Source organism: Patagioenas fasciata, chromosome 2, assembly GCF_037038585.1.
Source record: "Patagioenas fasciata isolate bPatFas1 chromosome 2, bPatFas1.hap1, whole genome shotgun sequence".
NCBI classification, from domain to species: Eukaryota; Metazoa; Chordata; class Aves; order Columbiformes; family Columbidae; genus Patagioenas; species Patagioenas fasciata.
This window is the reverse complement of record NC_092521.1, coordinates 135,715,531-135,730,877: the sequence shown is the minus strand read 5'-3', so window position 1 is coordinate 135,730,877 and position 15,347 is coordinate 135,715,531. Positions and strand designations below refer to the sequence as shown.

The 15,347-nt window shown below is 39.6% G+C and overlaps 1 protein-coding gene across 1 annotated transcript in view; it reads right to left on the bottom strand.

The window, feature by feature from the left end:
* The window catches only part of RAPGEF5 (Rap guanine nucleotide exchange factor 5), a 158,878-nt gene that overhangs the window by 19,994 nt on the left and 123,537 nt on the right, over positions 1 to 15,347 (bottom strand). The window contains exons 13-20 of the mRNA XM_065832436.2: positions 13,814 to 13,958; positions 12,953 to 13,050; positions 12,146 to 12,176; positions 11,129 to 11,207; positions 8,090 to 8,239; positions 5,523 to 5,620; positions 3,637 to 3,759; positions 2,235 to 2,413 (exon numbers count right to left, since the gene is read on the bottom strand). Coding sequence (XP_065688508.1) covers positions 2,235 to 2,413; positions 3,637 to 3,759; positions 5,523 to 5,620; positions 8,090 to 8,239; positions 11,129 to 11,207; positions 12,146 to 12,176; positions 12,953 to 13,050; positions 13,814 to 13,958 — 903 coding nt within the window. The remainder of the gene's footprint in view (positions 1 to 2,234; positions 2,414 to 3,636; positions 3,760 to 5,522; positions 5,621 to 8,089; positions 8,240 to 11,128; positions 11,208 to 12,145; positions 12,177 to 12,952; positions 13,051 to 13,813; positions 13,959 to 15,347) is intronic.

Sequence of the window (15,347 nt, the reverse complement as noted above, 5' to 3'; positions counted from 1 at the left end):
GAAATCCTGAAATATCAAGTCATTTTCAAACAAAAAAGATTCCCGTTTCTCTTGCAGATTCTTGAAGACCACTATAAACATATGTGTGCACTTGTGTGTGAGAGTGAGAATATACTTTTAAGATAATTTTAAGCAAAAATTAATCCACTGCCTTCCATGGGATTTATCATCAGGGAAAAGCACGCGCCAAGGCCCTCAACTGGAAAAACACCAGCACTTGTTCCAGTTTTATAAGGCTTGTGCTTATCTCTGTCTACTATCTTAAGATGGTTTATTTCTCACTTCATTTCAGCTGTCTTAAAGTTAATCCTTAATTTGTTGTTTAGAGCCCTTTTATCATTAAAGTCAGGCAGCTCCCAAAGGTAATTCCTTCCAAAACAGGAAAGGTGTCCAGCGCAGCTTGGATAAATTGTCTGTTGCTCACAGAGAACCGCAGAGCGAAGGTACATCTTTTCATCTTTTACAGTCAGCCACTGCTCAGGAGGCAAGACTGCTGCTGTAATCCATTTATTCTAACTCTATGTTGACCTGTTTATATAACTCCTCAGAATGTCCATTTCTAACAATGTGCTAATTCATTTTCTCTATCAAATTGCTTGTATTCTATTTTAGATTAGGTCATCAACAGAAGCGCTAAGTACCCACATTTCAAGAACTCTGTCTCTCCTTTATGTATTGCCTGACTCTGTCAAAGCCTTCCATATTCTTCAGGTGTTCCTCAACAATGAAGCACACAACCGCTGAACATGAGATCTTAGTGCTGGTGCTTTGCCGACAAGCTAAAGTCAGATATACAGATTTCTGTCTGAATCTGGAAGCAGAGAACAGGGAGAAGCCAGAGCTGCTCACAGCTTCCCACCTCTCTCCCTTGGTCATAAACGAAATAGCAGGGCTGCCTGGCTTGTGCGTCATGATCAGAGTCCTGTGCTTAGCACACCATCCCTCCACCCTAATCCTTCCAGAACTGATGTGACGTCTTCTTCTAGAAAGCTGCTTTTCTGATTAAATGAAAACATCTCAAGCAAACTACACACTCACTTTTTTGTGCATCCATTATTTCACAACCTACATTCTATGATGATGGATGGTTCTGCAATGCACTGGGAGAGCCTGTCTAGTGTTTACTGACAACAGTATTTAGTCTCCACAACTTTGGCTTTTCACTTAATGGAATTAATTCAAAGAGAGCAACATTTTAGTCTGGTGACAAATATATCCCTATTCATGTGGGACAGACAGGAAACTTTTATTGGAATGCAAATTACTGCTACTGTGGTGCAAGTGAGAAACACAGAACCAACCGTTTTTGACGTAATTGGACCAAATTTTGGCCATTGATAAGGCAGAAAATGAACACATTACTGGATACCATACAACTTGCAAATGAAATCAAATCACATTTATGAGTTACGCTAGATTAGATTAGAAGAATTCATTTCATGAAAGGCACTGCTTCAGCAGAGAATAGTCCTTTCTATGTAAGTGCCTTGTAAATTAAATCAACTCAGTCGGTGAAGGAACAAATTATACATTTTCCATGAACATGCATATTCAAATATTGCGGAAGACCAACAACTGGAGAGAGAGGCGAGGGGAATGGTTGCTCATATTTAAATTGCTCCATTCCCTTGGTTACCAAAATAAGGGTGACTACAGAGAAAGGAACTCTGTGTATATAGCATACATTTTTACTCTGTTCCAGGGCATAGAATAAATACCAGTACTATTTAGTAATAGACCGTCAAATCTAATTAATGAAGAACACCTCCAAAAAACAAAAGAGTACTCCGGAGAGGGTAACATGGGGCAACAGCTTATTACACCTAGTTTCTCCTCTGAAGGAAGAACTTGCAAGATTATAACAGTTTTTTGGTTTCTGCGTAGTCTTTGGTGAACAGCTGTGTTGCTGCTCAAATAGTTTTGTAATACAGTCCTCAGGTGATCACTGCTAAAAAAGGAAGTATCTCTGCACCATCAGGGATTTTGCAGTTGACACTGCAGATACACTGGCTGAGCTGCTGGGGAAGATTTCAGCAGCATATGCTCCACCACATCTGGTTTTGACCAGTGTTTGCTCTTGTTATTTATGGAGTGTTTTACCTAAGTATGCTTACTGCACTGTTAAAACAGGACAACAAATTAGTTTTGTTTCTTTGCTATTGCACCTACTTCTCCTTTCTCACCAAACACTGCATGTGAATTCAAAGATTTTTGTTGTAACTTCAGTAACTTACTGAGCAGCAATCTTGATGAACTTTTTGACTAGCTGAACACGTTTGCAGAGCTGGCTGCACAGAAGTATCTCAGTGGCAACCCAAAGCTGGACCTCATTACATCTTTGAAGCAGAAGACTGAGATTCTCGGTGTTTTCAGCACTGCCCTGTCTGCTGAATGTGAAGTATATCAGCTCTTGCTGGAAGACATTGACAACATTATTAGTGATATAAAAAACAATTTAAATGTAAATGAATTATAAATTATTTAGAAGTATGGTTTTGAAACAAGACCGGGTTACAGATGGTTATTTTTTAACTATCCATGAGTCAATCACAAATAATTCAGAGTCAGGTTTGGCTTAGTAAAGTCTAGAAGCTTATTAGGGTAGGCAGGTGGACTGGAAGTCCTGCAAGATGTGCTTCTCTTATGAGATTTCCTGCAGTTCCACTTCTGGCTACAGCCAGACATAGCACATAAGCAATCTGTGTCTTTCTGTATTTCATCACTTCTGTTCCAGCATGAAAAAGCTACTATTTCAGACCATTGTAGAGTCTGAAAAATTTCCATTGAAACTTCTTTCTAAAAATACACAAATTTTCAGGAACAGAAGTGACTGTCAATTTCTGTGCAAAATAAAACCCAACTTGACCAGGTCTAGATGTAAAGTGTCTAACCTGAATAAAAGAACCTGAAACAAAAGATCAGGCAAAGCATCTGACGAGAAGCAAGGGAATTTCCCATTCATGTTCTCAGAAAGCCACCGTGCTTTACAGCGAACATTATTTTCAAGTGACCTTTTGTACTGTTATGTATGTTTTTTACTCAGCAGCTCACACCAGAACCTATTAAAGTCATTGAAACAAGCCAGTGGGCACTGTAGTGGGCCATTATCCCATTTTAGAAAATCTGCCCAGTACTTTTTATCTCGTTGAAGCCTAACAAGAACAGTAATGTGACCATCTAAATTGCTGAAATTGTGAATTCTTTTGTGGTTAGAGTGATATCAAGGACACCTATTTGTGGAGTCCTATATTTACTGGAACATTCTCAAGTGCAAAGGACAATTTGCATATATAACATATTCACACAGACAGTTTTCAGAGAATAATCACACTCTTCTACCCTCTTGAGGCAAATCTCAATAAAACCCACAAAGTATACAGGAAACATATGAGATGCCCAAGCACAGGGAAGTTCCAAACCTTTGACAATTTTTTTCAGTATCAAGGATTGTAACACATCATTTGGACTTGATTCAATGCCACCACTACTGAGAGCTGCCAAATCATACTGTCACGATAGTGAACTGAGAACCAAGGAATACTGATGCTCCAAAATGCTGGTGCAACATCAGGACATCATAACAGCACAATGCTGCATGAAAGTAATACACCTGGAAGTGGATATGGTGCTTCTTACCTCATGGATTGCATTGAAGAGGCTCCAGTCAAAGTTTGTTAGCTCTAGGGCAAGATCCCAAGTGTTGATTCCCAAAATTCTCACGGACCTTTGCTGCAATTCCTCGTTTTCAGCAAATGCGTTCTAAATCAATAACCAAGAGCAAAAATTCCTAAGCAAATGCCAAAAGTTCTGCAATGAAACAGCTACTGGACCAAGGTACACACTGGAGCTGAGTAAGTAATCTTCTCTAAGTGCACTCTGAGGGTTTTTTCCCCCCACTAATCAAAACCAAGGAGTCACAGCCTATTGAATAAATAGCTTGAAAAAGGAAATGGGTCAATGGGATCAATGACTTCCTATTGCATTAGGCTTCTCCTTCTGTCTCTCTCCAAACCTTGAGTATAAAACAATGAACAAGCAGACAGCATAATGAAAATAAAATCCCTGAAGCCACTAGAAAATAAAATCTAAATTAAGACATCAGAAAATTTTTGTATTATAAGATAAAGGAATAATTCTGCAAACACACTGGATTTAGAATAAATACACACAACTTTCCCACCAATCCATCTTTACGAATAACATAAATCCATCCATTTAATGATTATCTTACTCCAAATGTAATCACCAACAAACACAAAAACACTATGGGTCCTGATTCATAAAAGTTATTTAGCATATTACTGTGGAGCACACTGGTACTTCTGGTATTAAGGGTCATTTGACATTTCCATTGTTAGCTCGGATTTTCAAAGGTTTGCATATCTCTTAGGTTCTTTTTACCTCATCAGGCTGAAACTTGGCACATGAACCATCTGCCAAGATGAAAGATTATTCTTATCAGTTAAGTCATTACTTTGGTGCTATACTTCTGACAGTTCCAGCAAGTTTTGCAATTTTTATTATGTAACTAATGAAACTGGATTGGCTGTCACCTGTCTGCACTGGAAACCTTCCCTTAATATTCACATTTTTAGAGGTGGCTAGAACATCAGAGATAATGGGGATGACAGATTACAATGATAGTGGCATGTCAGCTCTTTGGGACACATTGATCCAACAAAATGTAAATAGACATTTCTCATCCCCAGGATGAATGCACAGATCCTAGTGGTACTGACAACATGTAAAAGCCAGTTGCAATACTGTTCTGCGCTTTCCTGGAAACATCTGTGTAATTAGCAGAAAACTATTGAAAGAGTAATTCTGTGAGTGCCTGACTGTTCCTGTCTCTCTGAGGTTTTGGGAAATCACTGGGGGATGGGGAGTTTGTAATCCCGGTTTCTGAGAACAGAGGGAATGAGAGAAACGTGCTGCCCTTAAACCTGCTCCCCTCCCCAGTACCAGCGAGGGGATGGAAAGACAGACAGGCAGAAGGAAGAGGAGATACCACCAGCGATATATATCAGCCACAGACTAACCATGCAGCTCCCACAACACTGGGGTCACACTGATGCTCAGTAGTTTTGGTAGAACCCATGAGACATCTATTTCTCCATAATTCCACCATGTTTGTCTGTCACCTTGTATGACTATGTATCAGCCACTTTAAGTGCTACAGAAGCACAAGGGGAAAAAAAAAGTTACATAGGACCTGATTAATCCTCATCCCATCCAGTCCTGTACAAGCACAAGTCAGCTTTTCCAAGCTTATGTAGATTGAAAGATTTAAGCTGTACAGAAGCTTTGGTCTGTTTGAAATTGATGAACAAATTCCATTACTGTTCAGTCAAATAACTGCTGTTAATGCAAGATTTTTTCCTAGGTATAGAGCAGCTCAGCAAGATTTACTAAGGAAGCAAAAAATAAATTCAGTATTCAAAAAGCCCTCTACGAGGAATATTAAGTTATTGATCTGGAGTCAAGCAAATAAAAAATGGGAAGTATAAAATACACATCCTTACCAAAGAATCAGTCAGATCTTTTCGGTAGACAAACATACGACTGGATGACTCGAAAGATTTTGAGATAGCCAGGTCATGTGGTTGTAGTTCATGTTTTTCTGTAAAAACAGAAAACAAAATACAGAAGCTTCAGAAAAGGAGTTGAAAGTTGTATATAAATATGAGGAAAATATTTCAAATACATTTGTAAAGACATATCAATTTAGAATTTAAGTAAGCATTGAATCCAGCCCCTACGTATATGCCAAGCATGGGATCATCAATCATCTCACACTATTCAGGCACAATACAGGTGAGATGTCTCATGCTGGACTAGTGCACAAAAACTTCCAGCATCTGCTTTCAACTTGGACTTCACAGGGACAGAACAGAAAGAAACCCTTGAACCATCTAGTCTAACCTCCTATGCACTACAGAACATTTCATTTCAATCCAGTGCATCTACGGTAAATGTAGTGACTTTTGTTAAAGCAAAGTGCATCAGCCTCCAGAGACTGAGTTGTTGTGTGTCACAGGCAGACAAGAGAAGGGGTGGAGATGTCATCAGTAGCCACGGCCATTCAACAGGAAAACGGGTTTAAAGGATCCCAGGTCTGTGAAATTCAGCCCATGGAGCACAGCTGAAGAATCCTCAATAGTACCATATTTACAGAAATTCCTCTAGATCTAGAGTAATTAATTTAGAAAACATTTGAGTAAAAGAGCAGGACACACCAAACTAGAAACAAAGAGAAAAGAACTTTTTTTTCACTCCAGAGAACTAGTTCAGCTCTGGGCAATCTTGGATGCATCAGGGAAAGGTGTGAGGAAAAATAAAGCAAAAAACCTAGAACAGAGCTAAAAAAATTGTCCTGGGAAAACTGTATCCTGACTCAAAGTAATCTTCTAGAGACCTGACACACGAGACTTGATTACAGTGACTGTATTAATGTAGACCCAAAAGCACCATAAGCATGTTCACAGCTACGTTGGACTTTTCATCGCCCATGAGAGAGGAGTAGGACCAGGTGGAGTCTGACAACCAAGCATAGTCTCAAACTGTCTCTTTTCCCTTTTATTCATGCTCATATTGACTCCAGCTACATTTAAGTTGAGCTACCAGTGTTTTTTCAAGGAAATTTTATAAGAACAAGGATACTGAAATTGTGGTAACTCAAATTAATTAAGGTAATGTGAATAAATAATATTTTGGGGGTTACAATAGCCATGTACAAATGACAGTCCTGTTGTACCTGAATTTTAATTATTGTTTCTTATTGAACAGCCAAGTGGCAAACACTTCTGTTCTGTGGCTTTCTCAGGAACCAACGTGGTCTAGAGATAATACTGTGTTTCATTATTTATGAATTGTTGGTTTTCCTTAGCTAAGTAGGCAATTAGCACCAGATTTATTGCTATCAGAGAAAAACTTGCCCTGCTCTTGAACAGGAGCACAAGACCTGAAAAAAAACCAGCAAAACGCACTGGAGGCAAGTTTGGGCACACACAGGGGTAAAATGAGCGTGCCTGTAAAAGATGTAACCCGTGCAGCCACGGCACCTATGTGCAATGCTCCTGTGTGGCCACTCCAAGCCCAGGCTCTCGACAGCTGGGACAGGGCACTGTCTCCCTGCCACCCACACTGGTGCCCTGCAAAAAAACAGTTATTTAACTGAGCTCGGTGTGGGAGAGAAAAATGTGACCTTCGATTTCTGAATCAAATAAATAAACTGAACAAGCCAGCTTTTGTCTGTATTTCATTTAACCAGACTGACAAAGTAGTAAGAATGAGTGCCATATCTTTAAGGGTGAAGTCTTTGTCTCAAGCGATCGACATCAACTTATGTTATCTGAGAATTTAACCAAGATATTCTAACTCTTAGACCTTTTTTGTAGATCCAGCTTGGAATTTCTAGGCACCTAGTTAAATTGCCTCCTTTATATTCCCTAAGAGCCAAAAGGCACCACAATGAGCAAAACGATCTGGCTGAAAACCTTAGAGTTTTAGCCAGTCCATAGTATCAGTCCGTGGTCGATCTGGTCTTCCTTGAAAAACACAAGAAGCCTTTCTGTTCAATGAGAAACATTGAAATAATACGCAAAAAACCACCTGCTTACAAAATATCACTTAAATTTCTCTCAGTGTCTCAACTGTACAAATACGTCTTCCTCCTTTTTACTGGAGAATATTCATTACTCATGCTGGAAAAGAGGAAACAGCCACGCATACAGTATTTGTTATCTCCTTTTATATTTTTAAAGCAAACCATGCCTCATTGCCTTCCAAATTAATTTAAATGCAAAAGTAGGAGATTTATCTTCAAGGAAAAAATAAAATCTTGCAATACTGCTGGAGACTGAGAGTCCTTTGCACTCCTTTCCCAGTGAGGAGATGCCACATCTGATGGTACCCAAGAATGAGCTGTTGCCATGGAAACAACTCTCTGAGAAGCAGCTCCTCATTGTTTCCATGGTCATCCAGCTGTGGGCCCGCACAGGAACAGCTGTATCCTTGCAACAGAAAATGTCAGCCCTCCCTTATGTGATGCACTAAAAGCCAAGTAATCAGATGAAGGGAAGTTATTTACCGCCAGAGAATGTGACTGTCACCAGCGCCAACTCCTCCTCTGGGTACTGGATTTTTTCTGCTACAATCTTCAGTATCTCCTGAGCTGAAGTGGATACTTGAGCTTTCACACTGACATAGGAGTGCTCTGTTATATACACACGGCAGAAAACTGCACAAAGGGAAAAAAAAACCAACACACTCAGTAATAGGCAGAGAGACCTGAACAGAACAGGGGAGAATCTGGCAGACCCCATCATGGGAATACCTCGGCTGCTGCAGCTGCTGCACCCTGACCTACAGGGACATGAAACTAAGTGTAAACATCACCATTTTCTCCCTTCTCACCTCCTCTCCCTGGGAAATGAGAGGGTCAAGCAAATGGGAACAGAGACCTTCATGGCTGCATTTCAGTAATACCTATTTAAGACTTCCTACAGTGAGGATTTGCCACAGACAACCTCCTCTGCTGCCTATCTGCTTTGCAAATTCAGCTCTTGCCATCTTTTCTCCCTTCATTTTACGTTCAGATAAATCACTGTCTTTTCAGTATATTTCATATCTGCTGCAGAAATTATTTTGGACCTCCACTTCCACCTGGAACAGGAGGAGGCTTCACAAGAACAGCACTCTCGCTACCTTATCTGTCTAGACATCTAAAGTACTTGCATTACCAGGGTATTTTGGCACTATCAGAGGCTGCCCAAACAGCAATGCAATTAATTCTGACATCTCTTTCCCTGAATCACTTGCAGCACACATAAAAGAGACTGGTTTGGAGAAATTCCCTGGGTTCATAACTTCCACTGAAGTCCATGAGTTGGTTCAGCTCTGGGAGGGAGATTCCCAGCAGTAATGCTGTGGTCACCTCAGGTAATATTTTGGTTCTGCCAGAGAAAGATTTACGTTTCGCTCCCTCTGCTTGCCAGAATTCTAGGTTTACATCTTTTGCCGACTTGGCCATAGCCAGTTCTTTGAAATACAGCTGCCATACTTAAAAGGGAAGAAACAGAGCTGCAGATTTGCAGAAGTATTTCAAAAATTACTACATCTGCTAATAAGAATCACCACAACTCTTGGTTTCATCCTCACTTCAGTGCTTAATTAAACTTCTATTTCTTCCTACTCTAGCACTTCTTATTGCAGACAGGCTGCTACCACGTCAGTATAAGACAAAAATTTTCTTCTCCAGAAATGCTGGGTTTTTCTAATTATTTTTATTGACAGCTGTATGTAGCAATAGCTCTTTGCTTGTTCTAAAAATCTTCATGGCTTCAGGGCACTTTCATCAAATGAGATCATGCCAGAAGCGGTTAAGAACTCTGTCCTCAAGAATATCTTTTGTGTGTGTGTGTGTGGTAGTAAAGAAAAAACGAAGATGAGAACGAAGGAGGAACTTAACATTTAACCTTGGGGAAGAAATGTAATTTGGTTTTATAATTTTTTCTTAACCTGTCTCTGCTGACAGACAGTAAATCAAATGCTGATCCTATGGCAGAATTTCTCTTCAGACTGAATATAACTCATGAAAAGATAAAGACATCAAATTGCATTCTAAACTACTAGGTAGGAAAATAAATTTTAAAAAATCTGACAGAAATATTTGGCCTCCGTATGCAGCATGCTATGCAACTTGTCTACAGTGGTTTGAAATCTCCCCCTCTCTGTTATTTGGGAGGGGAAGATGACACCAATATGTTAATTTATAACTGGGCTACTGACATATCCTTTGTTTAACATTGAACTAAACCAACCCACAGGTCAGGTCCTCAAGCACAACCACCATACTGGTCACACTGATTCTCCCAAAGCCTGTTCCTGCTCCCCCATGCACCTTTCAAATGTCCTGTCTCTAATGTCTATGGACCATGTAATCTCTTCCAGGAGCCTCAGCTGCTTCCCTGTGAGGTGCAGGAGGGAATGCCTGTAGAAGGAAGCATCCATAGGCTGTAGGTCAGCCTGGTGATGCTTGCATTAGGAGATAAAATGCCTCTGGTCAGGTGACATGGTGTGCCTTCTACAGACCCATCCTCCACAAGCACCACAAGTCAGCAGCTGGGTCCTGCCCTTTTTGTCCCCACAGCTATGCAGTCTGTCCCCTCTCTGGTGCCAGCACACTTCCCCCCCCCATTCACCCATGAGCTGTTTCTAAATTCTTAGTGAAGAAGAATGAGTGTGGGGGTTCTCATCCAGAAACGATATTTTTAGACGCAGCCTTAATAACATAAACCTCAAACAAATTCATATTTGAAGCACAGAAAGAGGATATCTATCAGCAGCATGTATTGTGTAGAAAGACTTGGCATTGAAGGAGCTCCATTTTTATTCTGTCACAAATGAGCACTAAAAATATCCTGACTCTAAGTGAACTTCCGGAGATTTGTTCCCAGTGAGAAATGAAGACATATCGTCCAAGGGCGAGACTTTCAGGTAGGAGGTCCTTCTGCCTGTTCTCTGCTTGTGTACACAGTGTTATCCTCCTCTCTGCCTCCTTTCCCGTACCAGCATTACAGAAGGGTGACAACCTCACTTGTGTTACTGTAGAAGTAGCAAGGAAGGGAAATTGCATTTTTAAATGGTTGACATTAAAGTGAAGAGACACTTTGCACTCCACATAAAGATGTTCTCCAGGAGAGAAGGAACTAAGGCAAACTCCCAGAGTTAGCAGACCCTGGCCCATTTCATGTGTCAGGCTTACTCATTCACTTTTTGCAACCAAGATCTAGGTCAAGAGATTGAGAGCATGAAATAGAGCAGGAGTAACGCCTGGCAAGGCTGCCAGCACTCCTGGAGGCACAGAGTTCTGATACGGGGCTGCTGGAGGAACCCAATGGGGCCAAAAAGCCCTTGAGATGCCGTGTCACTCTTGAACCCCTGCAGAGTAGGAGGTGGAAAAGTAACCTTACACAAGTTAAATCTCTCTTCTTTTATGGCCCTAAGGTCCTGTTCAAAAGCTGTACATCAGCTAAAAAAAAAAAAAAACAAACTGCATTATGAGCAACCTTTGAGTAACAATTTAGCAGTTTTGAAGTTTTTTCTGTACTCTTTTAAATATACTTACTTTCTTCTGTTTCATTCATGGTTCCTCTGTGCTGCAGCCAGTTCTCCTTTACACTGAACTGGTGGAAAAATGTTTTATTCTGTGAGGCAGTGTGAGAGAGAGAAGAGAAAAGAAAAAACAAAAAAAGAGACAGCAGTGACTCTCTGCATCCTTGCCCTTTACAAAGCAGTAATTCACACAACACAGCATTCAGCCCATACATCTGGCCAAAAAGGTTTCAGTTCTTAGGAAATCCACCCACCCTTTCTTGGATCAGTGCCTTACTAAATAATGACCCAGGTGGGGATTTTGGAGGAAGCAGGACATGCCTAGGCTGAGCAGCCTGCGTGATTCAAGGTCCTCTGTAGCCACGTGCAAGTCCATATCCTATACATTTATTCTTATATACCTCTCCTATGTACCAATCAGCCTATTTAGCAATTTCAGTACAATCTCATGTTCTGCCTTCCACATTTCTGCAGTAATATTTTAAGCTTATTACACACTTCAGCTTCATCCCAGTAAATTTGAAGAGCACAGCAATTCACCTCTGTGCAGTCCGTACGCCAACTTTCTCTGGCTGCGTCTTCTCCCTCTGGTTAAACAGACAGATTCATGTTCCTCTCTTTCTTTGTCTGTCCCTGTCACAACATATTCCCCCTTTGCTGTGTCTGTTTGACATCTGTAGTCAATGCCTGTGCTCAGCCTGGTTTGCCCAGGTTGCTACATCTCTCCAGCCCGGTGGGGACATGCTCCCAGGGCTCTCCTGAATTCTGACATCTCAGAGCATCTTGTTAAGATGCTAATACTGTCAGCCACTGCAGGTTAGCTCACACAGCTGATCTGCAGGCTGCACTGGCAGGAAAAAAAATCCTTAAGCAACGTTGCAAGCCTAACCTCATTGATGTATCCTGTCATGTGTTTGGCCACCAGTCACTTTCAATTGAGAAGCCAAGAAAAAAAGAGTAAAGTGCGCAGGGGGGAAGAAAGCGAGATGATGAGTTAGCTAGCAACCTGCAACAATCATGCTTGTCTTACCTTTCGGTGAGGTGAATACTCATCTACAGTGCTGAAACAAAAAGGAAAATCCAAATCATTGCTTCAAGCCAAAGATTAGGAAGTTTTAGCTGCCATAAAGTTTACAACATCAGAAAGTTTTTAACATTAAATGGTCACCATAGAATGGCTGTAGAGCTCCTTCAGGGAAAGCTAGGAGTGCCTGGCTCAGCCAGAAGATGATTCTGTTGCCCCCACAATCAATGCAATGAAAAGAAATGCTGCCAACCCACAAGCTGCTGGAGAACACGGACACAGCTCTGGCCCCCAGGGTGAGCAGTCAGGGTGACCCCCAGGGACACAGATTCTTTCACTTCCCAACAACCAAACCAAAGAAACAAACTCCACTTGTTCGAAAAACATGTCAAGGAAATATCTTTTACAAATACCATAATTATTATTAAAATAACACGGAGGCAACTACTGCAAAGGAGACCTGCTTCTCACTACTGCAGATTGCAGAGAGAGAATGAGGATGAATGTACTGTCTGAAGTCACAGACTGCAGCTTCTGAGGGAAACTTTGCTGGCTTTTCCACAAAGTATCAATCTACTCGCAAGTCATATCAATCAAAATTGATGGGAGTGACTGCTGAACCACACACATCATCCAACAAACATGAGTGAAGATTGAGTAATCTAGTTTTATTTTAAAGAAGAGATAATTTGTAAAAATGAATATAGTACTTGTATCACTCATCCACTTTACTGAATTACAGCAAGATGACAACAAAAATAAATTACACCCTAAACAGAAGGAGAATTGATGACAAATACAATCAACACTTACTGACGACGATGCATCCCAAGTATCTTCTGAAATTCTTTCAATTCCTTCTCAAGAACGGGAAATTCGTATACATCATCTAACACATTTCTGTATATTGTCTACAAAATAAAACAGTATCTGCAAACATCTGATAACTCAAACATACACCTAAGGCATCACGTCAGTGGTATAAATCAATTCAGGCATTAGGATACTAAAGTAAATTTCATCATTATATTTATGCAACACCCATAAGGAGAGTGCTCCTGTTTAAATTTCCAGGCTGGTCAATATTCAGGTTGTCTTTGCCGAAACAAGGGAATTATAAAAGCTTTTGGAACTAATTCAGAAAGATCAGAAGATCCTTGCTAATAAGTAAGGACATAATTTTATTTATTAAAACCACATTAAAGCTGTGCTGCTCTCCACGTGCACCTGATGAACACTATGGATAGCATTTTACTCTTTACCCAAAGTGGCATCTCTTACAAGGATCTCAAAAGTCTCTTTTCATCCATGATCCTCTGGATATCAACTATAGTCCCTGTTCCGGCAGACATGACCAGTGTGTCCAAGGAACCTCCACATCTCAGTAGTTCTACTTCTCACCTTCCTAACTTTTCCCATCTTCTAGAGAACATGGAGCTCTATAAGTTTCGTATCGGAAAGTAATGTTTTTGACATTGAATATACTGACATTAGAGGTTTTCTGTTCAAACTAAGGCATTCAAGGAAGACACATGTAAATCATTTTATATTATAGATTTCACAGAGAAAATTTAAGCGTGAAAAATTATGCTTTATAGATTTTGCAGTTGGGGCTTTTTAGACACAGTATGATAATTAAACAGTGGTGAAATACATAAAAAAGTGTTTCAATACCTTTAAAAATTGTTTTAAATGCTCATCTTCATGTAACCAGTCTTTGTAGAGAGAAGTCCACTGAGACACCAAATGCAAGACTTTTCGTTTCCTACAAGATACATCAGAGTCATCTTCTTTCCCTTGGTGGTTCTTAGCACAATAGGTACGGCAGGTTAAGGAACAAATACTGTGGTTTCACTGAAACTTCAAAATTAAGTGATGGAAAAGACTTTGCAATCATTTTGTTGGCTAATGAAAGATTTTTTTAATACATTGCTCAGTTTTAAATGTTTTATCCCTTGTGCAGCTTTAGGAGTTCCATCATCTTTTTTTGGAATGAAATGCTCAGTAATAGAAATGTCAGTTCATCCTCTGTACCAACAGGATTTTTTTCCTTTATAGATTAGAGAGGCAAGTCTGTAAAAGCAAAATCAATTCAAAAGGAATTATACAATGTTGAGTCATATCTTTTCAGCAGAACTGGGAATGAACCTTTGTCCTGCACACAGATGCCAACATGCATCATTAACAACAACAAAAAACCCAGGCAGAGGAAGGCAGTTTCTTATTTCTTGCACAAATTACACTATCTGCAGAAATAACACTATTAAAATAAAAAAGAAGGTGAAAGAATCTATTTCCACCATTGTTCTCTTTTCACAAATCAGAAACATCAAATGACAGAAGATACCCACTCTGTACATTGTTCCAGTCCCTTCACTATTCTTTCTTTTATGAGGTGAAAAGGAAAAAAAAATAATAAAAAAATAATAAAAAAAAATAAAATAAAAAAAGGCAAGTTAATGTTACAATCAAACAATACTTCATAGCTTATAGAAGTAATTGGAAATCCAAGAAAAACTTTCTTTTATTTCAGAAGGAGTTAGACTTCTATAATGTATCACACAATAAAAGGAGCAGAGACTGTAAAACACTTGTTCTTCATTTTTGACATATTCTGAAATGTATTACACAGATATATGTATTCTAAGAATAAACATACAGGTCTGGAGAGGTTTTAACCCCATTTCAAATGTTATTTTGTAAATGTTATAAAGATTTGTATAGCTTTAGACAAAACCAGAAGAGATGAGATTGCATTGCTGCAGTGAGTTAGGCATCTGTTTCAATACACCTTTCAAGCATTCTCATGAAGTATGCACATACACATATGCATATGTTTTGTTTACAGGCTTTACCTTTGCACATTCAACTTCGGAGCAGAAATTTTCTGTTTATTGATTCCTCAGCTATGCAAATTATAAATGTTTTAGTAGGTGAATATATATACAGCCACATGCCAATTAGGGATTTCTCATATCCAGATTTTAGTTTAATGCTTCCAGTTTTAATCTTTTCCTCCATAACCTATTTGAGTTAAGAAAACAATATAAACTGTACTCTGGGAAGCTACAGATTTGAATCAAATTCCAGGTATCATAAAATCTTGTGAAAACTGGAATGGAGAAGAAGAGACCTTAAAAGATTAGCTAAACTAGTCCATCCAAGTCCACCCTACAAGAGTCACAAGTATACCTTATGTTAACCTTGG